This window comes from Mytilus californianus, unplaced genomic scaffold (assembly GCF_021869535.1).
Source record: "Mytilus californianus isolate M0D057914Y unplaced genomic scaffold, xbMytCali1.0.p SCAF_17, whole genome shotgun sequence".
Classification (NCBI taxonomy): Eukaryota; Metazoa; Mollusca; class Bivalvia; order Mytilida; family Mytilidae; genus Mytilus; species Mytilus californianus.
In genome coordinates, this window is record NW_026262659.1 from 4,244,463 (window position 1) to 4,263,381 (window position 18,919).

General features: G+C 33.2%; 2 protein-coding genes across 2 annotated transcripts in view; one reads left to right on the top strand and one right to left on the bottom strand.

Annotated features, from left to right (window-relative positions):
- Positions 1 to 2,840, bottom strand: part of LOC127726254 (myotubularin-related protein 2-like) — a 43,906-nt gene extending 41,066 nt beyond the window's left edge. Inside the window, exon 1 of the mRNA XM_052233557.1 lies at positions 2,567 to 2,840. Within this exon, the coding sequence (XP_052089517.1) occupies positions 2,567 to 2,770 (204 nt within the window). The 5' untranslated portion in view covers positions 2,771 to 2,840. The remainder of the gene's footprint in view (positions 1 to 2,566) is intronic.
- Positions 2,841 to 4,954: 2,114 nt separating this feature from the next.
- LOC127726436 (uncharacterized) lies at positions 4,955 to 14,996 on the top strand. The gene is made up of 9 exons (XM_052233815.1): positions 4,955 to 5,066; positions 5,856 to 6,027; positions 6,562 to 6,665; positions 7,533 to 7,655; positions 8,623 to 8,814; positions 11,177 to 11,292; positions 11,517 to 11,649; positions 13,083 to 13,212; positions 14,349 to 14,996. Exons 1-9 carry the CDS (start codon positions 4,985 to 4,987, stop codon positions 14,464 to 14,466), a joined length of 1,170 nt encoding a protein of 389 aa, XP_052089775.1. The 5' UTR covers positions 4,955 to 4,984; the 3' UTR covers positions 14,467 to 14,996.
- Positions 14,997 to 18,919: the final 3,923 nt, after the last annotated feature.

Below are 18,919 nucleotides of genomic sequence, written 5' to 3' on the forward strand. Positions count from 1 at the left end.
TTAATCAGTACAATTCACAGTACAATGAGGTTAAAAGATTTATCACGGAAAACAATAAATCGTCTCTACTTAAATGGCTACAATGGTGGGATAAAAGGCGAAACCATGTTATGGATGCGTATAGGGATGTTTCAGCTCCTAATACCAACTTAGCCGAGGTGTCACATGCATCTACAACCCATTGTGGTGGTTCCAATCTTAATTTGATACAAACAGCAGTTTTTGATATATCAGATTGCTTTAAGTACGCACAGGCTGTGAAAGGTTACTTTTCTGGTGTAGTAAAAGCTGGATCTGGTCCATCATATCAGCGAAAACAAATGATTTTGGAGCAAAAGGCCAATAATCGAGCAGAAAGTCTGTTACATGAGCTAGATGATCAGTTCGAAGGTGGAAAGGCTCCACAATTACCAAAACAATCATCATTCATGGCTGAACCAAGTGCATCACACAGAGCTGACAAAAGCTCGGATAAAGACAAAAGACCCATTGGAAAGACAAGGACTAATAATTCGAAAGAGTTTAACCTCAGAATTGAAAAAGCTAGGGCAATGGGAGATTATAAGTGCATTGAAGTTAATATTCATTCACCAATGCAAGCTACTGTGAGCCTTGTTTCACCCCAGGGAGAAACGTATGCAGTTTATTTTGACCAGAAATCTACTTGCTCGTGTCCGTTTTCTAAACTTCAAAGTACTGAAAAATTGAGAAAGGTGGCATGTAAACACAGAATGTTCATACTTATTTGCTTGAACTATTCACAAACCTGCAACATTATAAAACAGTATAGCTACACTCTAACTGAAGTGGGGGATATAGTAAACAGACTTGATGCATTTGCCTTAGAACCAAACTCGTTAAAACTGAACATTCCTTCAACATCTAATTATTCAGAATTGAAAAACAGATATTGGCATTTAACTTCAAGTGACCCTTTTGAACTGACCTATCTTCATGGCATTATCTCTAAATGCTATGGTTGTGATAAAAAATACACAGATATAAACAGAAAACCCCCATTTGATGTAATAATAAAACATTTGGAAGTACGTCCTCGTTTCAATAAAGACAAAAAGGAGTGGTACATTTCAGCTAATAAAGAAAAGTCAAACGCTTATTATCATTTACAGACTGACTGTATGCAAAAAGTGCATCCAAATTTTAAGGCTGGTGATATAATTATCACAAATGAACTAAGACAAACATTGTCAGAAGAGCACAGGCATTATCTCACAAATTTAGGAATTGAACTTTAATGTGTGTTTTGCTTTTGCATACTTGTATGTCATTTCATCGGACGCACTCTTGTATATTACATGTACATTACTGATAAATGTTTGCAATTTGCGCACGTGAATGGTTAAGAAACATTTTCTGCATTCTTTTCATTTTGATATTCCAATATGTATTTGAAGAACAAAAATTGTAGGTTCCGAATATTTTATTGCTAGTCAAATACCGATACTATCAAGACTAACAAAGAGATGCATGACTGTAGTAGTACTGTATTATTAATATGTACATATGTTTGTTTATACTTTGTACTGACTTTGTCTTCATTATTCCAAGGTAAAAGTTTCAATCATTATACTGAATAAAGTGAATTTATCATTATTAACAAAACTGTTATAAAAAGTTAGTATATTAAGCTATGGGTTTATTCATTGTCAGATTAAAAATTAATGAGTCTATGTTTGTTGAGAAAAATCAAGATAGAGAAAAAAGTGCAGCCCGCAACCCGCAACCCGCAAAATAGTGATACTGAAAGTATTCATATGAATTTAAAGACACTAAAAGGTAAAATACGAAATAATTAAGTATCAAACTAAACGAGAGAGACAATTATAGTTCTTATTTAGCAAATTTAATTTAAAAAATTATGATTTCCTGCCTTTTTTTAAACACAAACCAATCCGTAGATGAATCCGGATTCATTCTGAATTTATTATCCACTTGTCACTTCCCGTTTTCGTTTCATTTGGAAATCGAAAGTAAACGTGATCTATTCATGATAAATTTACAATTTAAAGTCATTAGAATTGTTCCAATAAGGATTTGTACAAATCCTTGGTTCCAACTTTATAGAATTAATTCTAAATATCGCTTTAAAACGTTTTTAAGTATAAATAATGCAGTGAAATAGTCCTTACAAGTTCATTTATGCTGTGATTCCTGGTTTAAAAAAAAATTGATCCCAACTTTTGCTGATTAGGAATGTACCCTGAAACTAACTGAAGTGAAACTGTGAACTAGATTTCTAGATCTTATATCCTAATCTTCGTATTAAAGTGCCACATCAGTTAAATCATGCAGTAACTGCCTAGTATGCCTAAGTCCTTCAAAGACAAAGTCTGACAAAGATGTATAGATAGTAATATACATCCTAGGTCCCTTGCTGCTACCCAAAATAAGGTTGATTTTCATCCCGCGCAAAAGTGACTAAAGCCCTCAAAATCCTAGCTTAAACCCTGAACATACTGAAAGTTATACAGAAAGTTAGAGTGTTCTTTTCTTACATAAAGTTAAACATACAAAAACAAATTAAAGTAACAGAAGAATGATTTACTTTCATTTCTATCCCAGGTACATTTTCTGACGACGTTGAAGATGAAGAGCACAGGGATTTGGATGGGGAGTCGGATTCTTTTGAACTATTGCTTGAGGTTTCTTGAGGAAACGATGTGGATCTATCTGAAATTGAATCGTTGCTTGCACCATTGGATTTAACTGTTTGTGACCCATTTGTTTCTTTTGGTTTGTTTCCTTCCATTTTGGAGATTATTCGTATTTTCGAAGTATTGGTATTTGTTTCACTTTATTTTCATTTTACCGGAAACAGGAAGTTAAGTCAATAGAGGGCGCTGACAATACATTATAAACCTCCTTTCAGAAAAAACTAGGGAAAGTGTCTAAACCATTAATTATGAGGCCGTCTCAAAGGTTTACCTTTTTACCTTAATTTAATTTTAGTTTAACATATTACAGTATATAACTATATGTTAACTAGGTAATTCAGTTTCTTAATTATGTTTTATAAGGGTTCTTTTTTTCTAGATGTCTCAGATATCGATAGGATCACATGTTGTAAGATAAAAAAAGAAAAGAAAACTCGGAAAACTCATTGTCACAATTAAATATTGTGTTTTAGTAATAAATTTCCAAATCTGTAATATATAGTACAGTCTGAGACTTCTATAACTAGTCTTAGGTACAGTAGAAATTTAATTCTATCTTCAGCGAAATCCTTTAAATTAGCATTTCACACCTAATAGGTTGTGCGTTCGTGCTTGTGGGTTTTTTTTCAGTCTGGTATATCAAAATTATACTACCAACAAGTTAAGGACTTATCCTCAAATCTTCTTTTTGGCTTGTGTTTATAATTGATATATAAAACACTGTACATGTTCAATCATAAGTCTGCTATTTTATATTTCTAATTAATTCTGTCCTTAAATATATAATCTATACTTTTACTGAAATCCTGTTAAAATTTATTGTGATCATTGCACAAATTTATATGTCATTTACGATGAAACTATATGGAACCTAATCAGAAGTACAATCCGACATCAACATTGGAAGATTTCAGGTTATATTAATAAGTATTTCAAACTTGATTTCAGTAACTGCAAGCATCTTTTGAAACGGTGTGTTGTTTTATTTACTATACAGGTGATTAATAATATAAGTGTTTTTCCAGTACTCATTTCATTTTACATTGGCCTTTCTATTATTCCACCAATCGAACTTAATAAATAGGGGATGCTTGAAATCAGAAAAAAGTAATGTAAAACAGTTCTACCCTCTAAATGTTCATGTACCAGTTCGAAATTAGAAAATTCGTCGGTGGCTGCCTTTTGGTTATCTCAATTTTGTATTTTCTGTGTATCGTTTCTTTTTCTTTTTTTCTTTGTCATTTATACTTTTACATTTCTACCTGATATGTCAATGCTTGTCCTTTTCTGTCTTTTTCACATTTTTTTTTTTTTTTTTTTTTAATTTGGAAAAAATGGCAGGTCTTTGATAGTCTAGTTTTGGGCATATCTTATAGAAATCCGTGGCTTTTATTGAACCCGTATGCTGACCTCTAGATGTTATTTGTGTCGTTTAGTTGCTGTCTCATTTACATATACCACATCTTTTTGTATTCGTATGATGGTTAAAATACTATAAAGAATTTTCTATTTATATTTTACAACTTTGTATTTGAAAAAGGGAGAACGTGATCATATTCTGTAAGATAAAACAAGAATCATTTTAAGTTGTTATAAACTTCCTTACTACATGTATAAATAAATAGTTATCATGTCTATGCAAATAGATGACCAGAAGTGTAAAAAAAGTTTAATTTCCGTTAAATGGATTTAGTTTCAGGATATAAGAAAACAACCATAGATAATTACTTTAAGTTTGAGGATCGAATGACAATAATGTAAATTATGGAGCGGTGGAAGTTGCAGTAATTATCAGTTTATATTTAGTTTTCACATCAAACGCTGCTGAAAATTTTATTTCCAAATCTGACTAAAAAAATTACTTATGACTCAAACAGTTTACATAGTGAAATCCGAATCGTCGATAAAACTTACTTAACGCCTACACTAAATAAAAGATAAATACCAAATACATTGACCCTTCTTACTAATCTTTAAAAATCATGAACTGGTTCCCCAACTTGAATACAGTAAAATTAAAACAATGGTAATGTTGAATGAATGGAATTTACATTTTATCAGTTGTCTCAAATATTATGCGCTCTTATTTTTTAGCAGAACTTTCCAACATCGATACGATTTTCCACCAATGGAGTTCACACCTGTTTATCCTGATGTCTGAATGTACATGTACTTATCGAACAGTAAATTCCACACCCTTGCATACACGTTATGGTTTTAATCAGGGATTATATCCCAGTGTTCAGCCTTATTAACCAAATAATCCGAAGTAAGATCACTTCAGTTTTAAATGAAAATGCTTATATAGAATGACACTTTCCGTGAGAAGAAAAATATGGAAGTTGATGTACAGTTTTACAATTCTTGCAGTTTCCTGGATAGCTTGTTCAGGTATTGTATAATGTTCTGGATATCATGTCTTGTTCATTCAAGGTATAATGTTTTAAATGTTGATGTGGTTCATAAGTGTTTCTCGTTTCTCGTTTCTCGTTTTTAATATAGATTATACCGTTGGCTTTCCTGTTTGAATGGTTTTACACTAGTCATTTTTTAGGGCCCTTTATAGCTTGCTGTTCGGTGTGAGCCAAGGCTCAGTGTTGAAGGCCGTACTTTGACCAATAATACTTTTCTTACAAATTGTGACTTGGATGGAGAGTTGTCTCATTGGCACTCACACCACATCTTCTTATATCTAAATATCATGTTTTGTTCAGGTCGTTAATAAACAAGATAACTTCATTTTAACACAGAGAGGTAGATTTGATATTTATTTGTGAAACGGGTTTTCTCATTGTGAAGGCTGACGGTTGCCTTTAATTGCTTACATCCACTTCATTTGAACTTTGGTGGATAGTTGTCTCATTTGGCAATCATACCACATCTTCTTATTTTTATACATGTCTGTGAATGTCAGTTCAGGAACTGATTTTATCGTCAGACTTTAAATTTTAACTTTGTTTTTTGTCTTTGTTGTATTCTTTTTCTCAATCTTATACAATAAAATTCTAGGAAAATCAAAAAACTAGGTTACATTTGAATTAATCTATTCTATTCAGCCAATATTGCGAACACAACGAAAACACTGACGCCTCAGAAAAAAAATTCGGCCTGACATTAAAATGCAGTGTATATATGAGTGATGCTGTACAATTATTTAGGTTCACAATGTAAATTTTCTAGCATCCACCTGCGAGTTTCCTGACGAGCTACAAGGGATATGGTATAGTTCACACAAGGGCAATCTAAATTTTACTGGTACAGAAATGTTGGGTTACCCCATAGCTATGTCAGCTACCGTTAACGAACTCAACTTTAACTGTACGGAGAAAAATGGAGACTATTATCTTTTAATGTAAGTAACCTTTCTATACTCATCGATATTTGGACTATTTTCCACCAAAGTAGCAACTTGCATGTGTTAGTCTAGGAACTATGATATAATCCCTATTTGGTTAACTTTAGATGTTCCAATTTCTACACTTTTAAGATTAAAATGCCATCGTTATTCAATAAAATATCAAATATTCTAGGCAATTCATTTCTAAGCTAGTAATCTATAACTCTTGGTGTGTCACTATTTTCTTGTTACAGATGTTCTATGTAACCTTTTTTTGTTAAATTTCAGTCTTAATGTTACGTTTTTCACCTTTTTGCACGATTTGTCACGCCACCATTTTCATCCATACGATGACTTTTTATGCCACTCTTTTTTATCTATACGGTGGCTTTTTATGCCACTAGTTCTATTTGTATACTGTGGTATTTCATATTACTATTTTCAACTGTTCGATGGCTTTTCGTGCCAATTTTTTCATTTGAATGATGAATTTTCATGTCACTATTTTCATCTGTACGATGGCTTTTCATGTCACTATTTTTGTTACAGGGCCGATAGATATGTGTTTACCCTGAACACCAATGTGCGAGCATACATATGTTTAAGGCTTCACCGTGTGTCGGCATATAAATATTATTATTATCTTGGATCAAGTAAGTTTATTAACACAAAATCCTGTCTTTAGCAATGTCTCACCTGAACTGCCTTGTCATACAAAAATTTCGAGCACGATTATTGTACTCAGACTCAAAAATAAACCAATCAAAATACTGGATTTGGTGTGTCGTGCACAAATTTTGAACTCCGAGTACCGGCTCAAGTTTTATGACCGAGACGATTACTGTGTCGACGCACCAATTTTCAATTTACAATTAATGCTTTGATATATTCTTATTTGATACACGAGTTTATACCATTGGAACACAATAGCTACTGTCGCCTCTTATCTAATAGCCTGGCATCCTGACCCAATCTAATACTTCGTCGATAGGTCGAGCAGTGAGCCAGGATCCCAGGCTACTTATCTAATGTCACTTCGGTATACTTCCTTTTCAAATAAAAAAAAGTTATCATAAAGTTATCAAATAACATCCGGCTAAAATGTCCAAAGCATGTTTGGTTTACTTTCAAATTGTTAGATATTTATAATATACAGGATGGGTATATGCTTTTTTAGGAATGAACAGAAAAAACACATTTTCAACTTTACATGCTTAAGCTAAATTCTTTATTTGGTAGCAGTAATTTCAGCTAGACCTTTTTGAACTTGTCTACTTGCTTTGTTGGTTTAATTTACCTCTCGTACTTATGCTTAAAATATTTGAAACTGGGCGTTAAACAAACAACAATCGATCAACGAATGAATTATTTTGAATCATTTAATAAAGTATGATTTTCTTATTGAAAATATAAAACAACAAAAAAAAACTGAAACTGTTACATTAGTTTAAATTATTGTCTCAAAACATGTACAAACAAAGGTGTTTGTTTTTCCCAATTGTCTGTTTTCTTTTTTTCAGCACTGACAACTATATATGACTATGTGTACGGAGTATTAGAAGGGACAGCTGTGTCGTTGTCAGATGCCTGTGATCGCACAGAGCCGTACGAAGAGAGCACATTTATTACTCTTATTAAGAATGGTTAATATACATAATGATACTATTCAATGACTAAAATCTCTTGGACTTGATACTCATAGAAAAGCATGGAATCGAAACGGTGTTTTTTTTTTCTTCTTTTAAAAACACAATAAGTTAGACAATTTCTGATAATGCAGCATCATTCTATTTTTAACTTCATATGTCCATCAAGTGTATATGTATGATACGTCTACTATTATTCTTATTTCAATAGCTTTCTTTTATAGTACAGAACAATAACTCCCTTACTGAAAAACTTCATGATAATGTCGGGTTTAACATACGAGACAAAAAGTCACTTCTCAATAGCCACGTCCGCCGCCTCGTGTGAATGCAAGTTAAAGAACTCCGATATAGTTCTTAGGTGGCCTGCTGTAAAGAAAAATGTCTGCCCTATCCAAAATACTCTTATTTTCCAGTGGCCGTTCAAAACATTCCCTGCCCTGAAATCCTGGTCTTTCACTTTGCAGAAGCTAACTACTGTATGTATTGTTAATTTGTTCCCGGTTTGAATATACAAGACATATTTGTCACTGGATGTCAAGCAAGCTGTAATTAATTCATATTTTATGTGTCGTTACTCTTTAATGTTAAGTCATTCAATATGACTGCCATAGATTCTTTTAACGGTGATCATGCTGTAGCGTGCTTACATCAAGTCAAGTGGGGGAGTCGTGGGTTCGATCCCCGGCTTGGCCAAACCGAAGACATGAAAATTGATATTTGCTGCATTTCCGATAACTACGAACAAGAGCAAAGACTTGTTGGCGAAGAGTAAGAATACTATGTTCTGGTTGGATTACAGTTCTTCCTGCTACCTTGTGAAATAGTATGTTAAAAACAGGTTCAGCACTTCGGTCTATTACAGGGTTTATATTCATATCATGTTCTCATGCATATACTTTTCTTCACTGGCGAAAGAAAATGTCCCATGTCAGCTCCTTTTAATTTGTGTTTTTCGATTCAGATACAGGTATCATCCCTGCAATGACGGAATCATCTTGTCCATCTCAGCTTCTGGCCAGTTACTCCAATGTTCTGATAACAGATAGCAGTGGATCAACAACTTGTAACAGCAATACCGTTGACGGCTGTAGCAACAACAAAACAGCAATGTCATACACATATCAGGCTTGCTCCTCTGGCCTAGTGTTCAATTGTAAGTGTAATATACGACAGTTTACCAATGTACGCATGGATTTATCTAAGTATAAGCATACATGTATGGAATATAACAAATGCTAAAATAACTTGGATGATTTTAATTAGGATAATCTTTTTTGTCATATCCTTTATTTTTATATAACCGACCTGTTAGTCAACCTCGCTCTAGATATGTTCAACTTCTTCTTTATCTGACTGTACAATTTTACAATTCTGTGTTCTATATATATATTCAAGATTCTTATAATAGGTATGGCTATATATGATTATGATTTAGAAAAAAGACTTTGGTATGGTATACGGGTATCGTGATTAACATTGTACATATCAACAATATACTGGTAATGGTTCTATTGTTGACCACTGATCAATTTATGCAATAATTGAAACTGGAATACATATATACAGTTTAAGATAAAAATAAATAAACGCGTGATACCTACTTGATAAAACTTCAACACTGATATCCAATGCCAAAAGTTCGTCAAACCAAAAACATATAAAGATCGGAAGCATCAATATTCTTACAATAGGACTCGAAATAGTCCGAGTTTATATTGCCGATTTTAGCTGCAGGGACCAGTGTCTTAATTGCATATCATAACTATTGTGGTTTTAGTCAAAGAAGCCACATAGTATTCGCCAGGGGATATATGCCATATATATATATATATCTTAATTTTGTCACAGCATTAGAATTTCATTGACCACAGGATTGAAATAACAATGGTTGATAGTATCTAAAGTATGTGAACATCCTGATTTCAGCCAAAAAGACATTATTTACTAGAGACTGGTTATCATATCTTGTTTGATGTTAACTGTAGAATCAGCATTTTGTAAGCAATGATATGTAATAACCTTCCGGATTTCAGCCGTAGTATCAGCATTTCGATAGCAATGATATGTAATAACCTTTCGGATTTCAGCCGTAGTATCAGCATTTCGTGAGCAATGATATGTAATAATCTTCCGGATTTTAGCCGTAGTATCAACATTTCGTGAGCAATAATATGTAATAACCTTCCAGATTTTAGCCATAGTATCAGCATTTCGATAGCAATGATATGTAATTACCTTCCGGATTTCAGCCGTAGTATCAGCATTTCGTGAGCAATGATATGTAATAACCTACCAGATTGTGGCCTTAGTATCAGCATTTCGATAGCAATGATATGTAATTACCTTCCGGATTTCAGCCGTAGTATCAGCATTTCGTAAACTATGATATGTGATAATCTTTCGGATTTCAGCCGTAGTATCAACATTTCGTAAGCTATGATATTTGATAACCTTCCGGATTTCAGCCGTAGTATCAGCATTTCGTAAGCAATGATATGTAATTACCTTCCGGATTTCAGCCGTAGTATCAGCATTTCGTGAGCAATGATATGTAATAAACTTCCGGATTTCAGCCGTAGTATCAGCATTTCGTGAGCAATGATATGTAATAACCTTTCGGATGAAATCCGTAGTATCAGCATTTCGTGAGCAATGATATGTAATAACCTTCCGGATTTCAGCCGTAGTATCAGCATTTCGTGAGCAATGATATGTAATAACTTTCCGGATTTCAGGCAGCCGTAGTATCAGCATTTCGTGAGCAATGATATGTAATAACCTTTCGGATGAAATCCGTAGTATCAGCATTTCGTGAGCAATGATATGTAATAACCTTCCGGATTTCAGCCGTAGTATCAGCATTTCTTGAGCAATGATATGTAATAACCTTTCGGATGAAATCCGTAGTATCAGCATTTCATACGCAATGATCTTTAATAACCTTCCGGATTTCAGCCGTAGTATCAGCATTTCGTAAGCACTAGCTGATATGTAATAAACTTCCGGATTTCAGCCGTAGTATCAGCATTTCTTAAGCAATGATATGTAATAACTTTCCGGATTTCAGGCAGCCGTAGTATCAGCATTTCGTAAGCACTGATATGTAATAAACTTCCGGATTTTAGCCGTTGTATCAGCATTTCATAAGCAATGATATGTAATAACCTTTCAGATTTCAGCCGTAGTATCAGCATTTCGTAAGCAATGATATGTAATAACCTTTCGGATGAAATCCGTAGTATCAGCATTTCATACGCAATGATCTTTAATAACCTTCCGGATTTCAGCCGTAGTATCAGCATTTCGTAAGCAATGATATGAAATTACCTTCCGGATTTCAGCCGTAGTATCAGCATTTCGTAAGCACTAGCTGATATGTAATAAACTTCCGGATTTCAGCCGTAGTATCAGCATTTCTTAAGCAATGATATGTAATAACTTTCCGGATTTCAGGCAGCCGTAGTATCAGCATTTCGTAAACGTAAGCACTGATATGTCTTTTTTTTCGATTTAAGCGGCAGGGTCAGTGTCCTGTATTTATTTCCTGACAAGTAACAGTATTACCTATCTACACACCTGGAATAATGACGCCACTGTAGACGATTCTACTACTTACAGAATTGTTTGTTACGTATGTTTAAAAACTATTTATTTTAATATTTCTATTTTTATTTATTGTTTAGGTGGGGTTTACATGGGGGAAATTTCAGGATATTGTTAATAAATTTTTTAAATGTTCTTTCATAATTATCATTAACGTTTGTTATAATTCCCATTAAAGATTTGTTCATTTTTAATTTACAGTAACTATGTATCAATACGACTTAATTCTAATTTATTTATAATTTAATGTAGGCAATGAAATCAATTGGAAGTACAGTATATGCCACAGTACATCCACATTTTTGTAGTGATGTAAATCAAAATCATTCTGATGTGGCATCGCCTGGAATAAAGCTGCAGTTCTCACAGTCTACTCAAACTTGTGGTAAGTGACACGCGGCATGGTCTGTAATAAAGCTACAGTTCTCAGGGTCACATCAAACTTGTAGTAAAAAACACGTGGCATCGCCTGTAATAACGCTAATATAAAAATAAGAAGATGTGGTATAATTGCCAATGAAACAACTCTACACAAAAGACCAAATGACATAGAAGTTAACAGCTATAGGTCACCGTACGTCTTCACCAATGAGCAAAACCCATACCGCATAGTCACCTGTAAAAGGCCCCGAAATGATAAATGTAAAACAATTCAAACGAGAAAACTAACGGCATGATTTATGTACAAAATAATGAACGAAAAACAAATATGATATACAGCAACAAACGACAACCACTGAATTACAGGTTCTGAATTACTAAGTTCTTAGTCAAGCCTGGTATAAAGCTAGAGTTCTTGCAATCAACTCTAACTTGTGGAAAGTGACACGCGACATCGACAGAAATTAGACTACAGTAACTGTTCTAAAAATATTTAGTATACAGTTTAAGTCATATGCATATTTGGATATTATGTCTGAAGAACCTTGCTCGAGACTTGAGTTCTTTTTGCGTTTATTTGACCAAGCCTTACCAACTGGCCTGAGTGATGCCTCGACGCAGTGACATCTATGAGGAAAAAAAGTATAATAAAAATACCGAATTCCATGGTAAATTCCTTAAAAACTGACAAAATCAAACGTTATCAACCAACGGAACGAACGAAAAACAACTTTCATATTCCTGACTTAGTACAGCCATTTTCCGAAGAAAATTGTGGGTTAAACCTGGTTTTATAGCTAGGTAAACCTCCCATTTGTATGACAGTTGTTTATAGTTCTGTTATATTGACAAAATTGTGGAACAACCCAAAGAGACCTAATGGGTTAATGTGACAATAATTGGGATCCAGCAGCCAAAACTTTGTAAACATATATCACAGACAAATAACACAACTGACTGAAAAATTAAAAAAAAAACCATATAAATACATGTAAGTCTAAGAAAGACGACAAGACGACAACAAAAACGTTGATGTGGTTGCTGAATATATACCCCGAAATCCTGATCTCACTAATTATCATTACTTACATGGTGTCAAAGATAAAAGATGACAACTTTGGTGGATTTAGTTATTTTGATACACAAAAATATTAATTGAAATCGAAAAAAAAAAGAAAACAAAGTAATTCCTACGTGCAATAACGTCACATTAACTTATCAGAGTAAGAAAGACAAATATGGATCAGATAGATTTACATGGTACAAGCACGAAATATGGTGAGTTAAACAGTACTCGGGGTACGTATATACCTACCCACGTTTTTGCCAACAAAGCCCATATGTAAAAAAAAAAAAAAAAAAAAAACACAAAAAACGCTCACACACATTGAAAAATCTACACAATGGGAAGAGTAATCCTGATCTTTATCGTTTCAGCTTCGTCCGTTACAGATTATAACTATGCTGGATATATATTCCTGATTGTGATAATAACAATCCTGATCTCAATCCTTGTCATTGGAGGATGCATATTGTATAAAAAGCTCAAAGAGGGAAACAAATCACTGTAAGTTTCTACTACAAATTATTAAATTATTTTCTGACTTTAAATGGACATTTTTATTTGTCTAAGAGTTATTTTGATCAAAATGTCTACAGTGATTTAGTATGACTGGTTTTTTTGTAGTCATGCAGTTGTATTTGTACTATACATTAAGTGTTCTACAATGAACACATCGAGTTAAACTCGAAAGAAGACAGTTGATGAAAGACATAGTTTTTTTTATTAATAATTTAAGTGTTTTAATGTATTATTACAAGACTCCGAGGATTTGTATACTCAAAAAAGGCTATAAATGAAACAAAAACTTTTAAGACAACAAAAATTGAATCCAAAAAGTCTAACCGACAGCCTCCAATTCGGCGACACTGTTCTTCTAGTCTGGTCAATGGTTTTAATTGTCAACAAATTATTAAATAGTGATTTACTTGTTAACATTCATAAATTGCTTCAGAAGAATGGGTAATTATGTGTTGCAAATTAGAATTTTAAAATATCATTCGACTTTTTTGGTCATTCAAAAGTTCAACGGGAAAAATATAAGTAAATAGCTTACAAACTTAAAGTAAATATGATAGGAATTTTATTCTTATGTTCTACTAAATTGTATATAGAGAACTCATTTCTAAAGAATAAAGTTGCAATATTTTAAAATTTTAGAAAAAAGACCCTTTTTAATACTAAAATTGTTCTTTATAATGTTATGTACAAACAGTCATATATATGCTGTTTAATCATGCCAGATGCCTATTATTTGTAAATTAAATTGTCTTCTTTTGTTAGTGATGCAGTATTTGTATGTTTTATGTACAGACTTGTTGGAAATGTTGCTCTCCGGATGTAATTGTTATTGTAGTCTTTTAATCTGTTCAATGTAGAAAAGTCCTCCAGACTCATATATGCATTTACCCTGATTTTGCCAGATACACATTTCGACACTTAAAGTCTCTTCCGTGATGCTCGAGACCAAAATATTCTAAAATCTAAAACCTTATACAAATTACCAAGAGCTGATGTAATCGAGAAGAACCACATTTATAACTAATTTCTTTCGATGGTGCTTTGAAACCGTGGAAGTTATGGAAATGAGGTGCTTCTACTTAAAATCATAGTAAACAAAATCTATTGCATTGTTATTTCAGGAAAGATGCACTGTGTTGTCGACATAAACATCAAATCCAAAATCAAGATCAATTGGAGCTGTCTGGAAGAGATTTCCCTAGAATTAAGACCGCTAAACTAAGGAAAGTTATATACTAGTCATGTATAGTTTCTGGCTCAGCTAACGATGACCACTTCAATTTGGGACTAGCAAGATTGGAATACTAGTTATCATTTCATATGATGTATAGTGAAAACAAAAACGAATGTGAACTTCTAATGTTTTTAAATGTGTTAAATAAATCAAAATACTTTAAGGTTCAATGTGTAAGAAATATAGTCTTCAACGATCCTTGATTAGAAATATACAAAATGTATGGGTTAATATGAAAATTCGATATCTTTCAATTTAGATTTCATAATCATTTATTAAAAAAAGCTATGCTTATTTTCGATCACTTTTAAGTATGAAATTATATGTATACTAGTAAACATGTAGAGGGTGTTCGCGTGACATGAATAATAAAAAAGCGATTGTGAATTATTTATTGGATAACAGGTTAACGTATAGTTATACACCCATAAATGTCAAAATGGTTATTTTCCTTACAATGGAAATTACCACCTGTTTTGATTTTAAACAATTCCCTTTTTGTGCTTGAACTTTAATAAATCCTTTTTGTAAACTATGTTTGTTTTAATGTTACCGATTTCATGACTTTTGTAGGCGATTTGTTCTAAATGTTAATACAAGCGTAAAATCTATAATAAATAAAGAACTCACCTGATAACCTGATTGTTTGCCATGAAAAAATAACGAGATGTGGTATGATTGGCAGAGAGAAAACTATACATAAACACCAAAAGATAACATGTGAACAGTTACAGACTATTATACGGCCTTTTACAATGAGCAAAACCAATAACGATACCAGTATACTGTCAAAAAGAGCATACTGAAAATCTTCAGTGACGATCGATGCAAATTTAACTTTATGCAAATATTGAAAAACTGAAGAAGAAAAAAAACAAAAGTTAGCTAGACCATTTTTCGTTATTGTAGTTGGCCGATAGGTCTTTAGGTCTATAGAGCAGAACATTGATTAAATGATTTTTATGGTTTTAATGCCAAAATTCAAGACCCTGTAAACCGTACCGACATTGAGCACTGACTGAAAGGTTTTTTTTCGAGAATATATATAAGATTTAAGTTTACAGTTACTATTGAAGGCATAAGTTGTTATTAGAAATTTAAAAAAAATGATTAAGTTATATACAGTTGTGGTCAACGGCAATCTATCTTTCGGAAATCCATTAATGTCTTCTATTGTATTATGGTTAACGACCAGAAAGTATTACCATGAATGGACACCACATATGATCAACGATGTTCGGTACTTATCTATTGTCGAAGGCCATCTGGTGCATTAAAATTGTACCGTTGATGTTATTAGGTGCCATTTTGTCTTCAGTCGTCAGCCATGTACAACTGGTTTTTAGTCGACGTAAAGAAGACCTTCTTTCTATGGTGAAGTTGTCATATAGGGTTCATAATGAATGTTCTTTTGCGATGTATGTCAGACTTTATTTTAACATATGTCCTATTGTTTTTCGGTCAGCGGTCACATCAACGATGCAAAGTAGACTTTCTTTCTGTTGAATAGATGTCTTAATGGTCTTCTGTCGTTGGTCATAGGAACGATGCATGACATACTTTATCTATAAATAATATGTCGTGTTGGTCTTCAGTCAGCAGTCATATGAACCATGAAATAAACTCATCATATATACCAGGCTTAAACTTTTGTTCGCCAGACGCGCGTTGCGTAGACCTGCCAAAGACTCAGCATGGACGCTCGAATAAAAAAAGTTAAAAAGGCTGAATAAAGTACGATGTAAAAGAGCATTTAGGACCCCAAAATTCCGAGAGGTTTTGTCAAATACAGCTAAGGTAGTCTATTCCTGGGATAGAACATCCTTGGTATTTCAAATAGTAACCTTTTTAACTAAAATCTATAAACTTAATGTCCTATTGATATTTGATCATAGTTGGCTGTTATGTACATGAGCGATATATGGCAAACTTTTTCTGTAAATACTGAGTCGTGTTGATCTTCAGTCAGCAGTCATATGAACCATGAAATGTAGTCTTTCTATCAATGATCTATATACATAATTTCCTATTGGTATTTGATCATAGTTGGCTGTTATGTACATGAACGATATATGGCAAACTTTTTCTATAAATACTGAGTCGTGTTGATCTTCAGTCAGCAGTCATATGAACCATGAAATGTAGTCTTTCTATCAATGATCTAAATATCATAATATCTATTGGTATTTGATCATAGTTGGCTGTTATGTACATAGGCGATGTGTGGCAGACTTTTTCTATAAATACTGAGTTATGTTGGTCTTCATTCAGCAGTGAACTATGAAAAGTAGTCTTTCTACCTAAATTCTATATACATTTTTTGTACTTGATGTCCCATTGGTCATTAGTCTTGGTCGGCTGTTTGGTATACTTTCTTTCTATTGCTTCGTTGTCATATAGATATATGAGCGTTGTTTTGTAGACTTTCTATCTTTTACTTAGATGTCTTATAGGTTTTTATGCGGTTGTAATATAAAAGATGTAAGGTATAATTTCTCAGCATTGTTTAGTTGTCCTATAGATATATGAGCGATGTTTTCCAGGCTTTCTTTTTTATATTATCTTTCCAATTGGTTGTCCGTCGGGATCTTATGATCGAAGTTTTTGAGACTTTTAATCTATATATAAGATCTACCATTGATCTTCAGTCGGCGTTTACAACTATCTTTCTATAATAATAAATAGGATGCCAATTGATATTTTGGTCTTCAGGCGATGTTTATAAGACCACTTATGGCATACCTACTTTTTATATATTATAAGACCCATTGGTCTTCAGTCTAGAAGCATCTTGGCGGCGGTGATATGCTCATTGGGTGACAGACATTCTTTCTGAAAATTAGATGGCACTGCTGGTCATCAGTTGCAGTCATATGAACAAGTATGGAAAAGAATTTTTTTTAGTGGGTTATATGTCGTCCTTTTTGGGCTTCAGTCGGCGGTTATATGATAGATGTATAGTAGACTTTCTCTCTTTAGATTAGATGGGCTATGAGTCTTCAGTCAACAGACGCATGAACGATGAATGGTAGATTGTTTTCTGTAGATTAGATTATCCTACTGGGTTAAAGATAACATCTATAGGAAATGTTATCGTAGACTTTATTTCTTTATATTATATATTATATTGGTCTCCATTTGGCGGTCCGGAAGAATGCATGGTAGATTTTCTAATGAAAATTGTGATTTCCTATGTGATGGCTTCATTCAAGGGTCATATGAACGAAATATGGTAGAATTTCTCTCTATAGATAAGATGGCCTATCGGTTTTCAAGCAGTAGTTATAAAACCAATGATTGGCAGCATTTCTTTCTATATATGATGTCTTATGTAGATTTCAGGCAGCGGTCATGAACACTGAATTGTAAAGAAGACTTCCCATACAAAGATTAGATGTCATTTTGGGTTTTAGCGGTCAACCAATCTATGTATTCTTGACTTTCTTCATACAACATATATGCCATATTAGTCTTCGTGATGGTGACCGTAAAACTGATGTAGTGATGTATGGCAGATGTTCTGTTTATAAAGAAGATGCCATACTTGTTTCAGGTGGTGGTCACACGGAAAATGTATAGTAGATCTTTTTTATGGATACTATGACCAATCGGTCTTTAAGCGGTTGTTAAAAAACTCATCAAATACACCAGGCTTAAAGGCTTACATAAGACTCATTAGTAACGCTAAAATAAAAAAAAATGAACCCGCGTGAAAACAAGTGGAAGAGCATTGAAAATAAAAAAAAACTCCAAAACTAGATCATCAATGGCTGGGGTAGAAAATTCTCAGTGCCTTTATTTAACATACATATTTTGTTAACAGTAAATTAATAAAAAAAAACTTCATGTCAACACAGAAGAGTTGACTACTGGGCTGGTACGTGAAACCCTCTAGAACGAAACGTCCACCAGCAGTTCATGGCATACTTTCTTTCTATAGATTAGATGTGATATTGGTCTTAAGTCGGGTTTCATAGAAGCGATGCCTAACATTCTTACTGTAGATAATATATTTCCTAATGTCATCAGTCGGTGGTCATGTTAACGATGAATGGTTGACAACTATGTCCCAATTAGACTGCAGTTGGTGGGAATATGAACGACAAATGGTATCAATTCTTGAGACTGCATGCCAGTGATACGTAAAACATATTTCCAAAAGTGTCAGATTTCTGAATGACAGGAAAAGACTTTTAATATTCAATTATCATTGATACCCGTTTAGAAAAATACCAGTATGGTGTATATAATACAAAACATGAACATTAGATTTACCCTAGACAGGGAATAAAAACATGGACTTGTTTACTACAGAACCAATAAAAAAAAGAGATTATTTCAAAATATTTAATTTTGTCGTGTTTAAAGTCTTTTAAGAAAGTGTAAGTAGTACAATCTTTCAGGATGCATTCATACATGATTGACAAAATAAAACATACAATGTATGTATTATTTGAT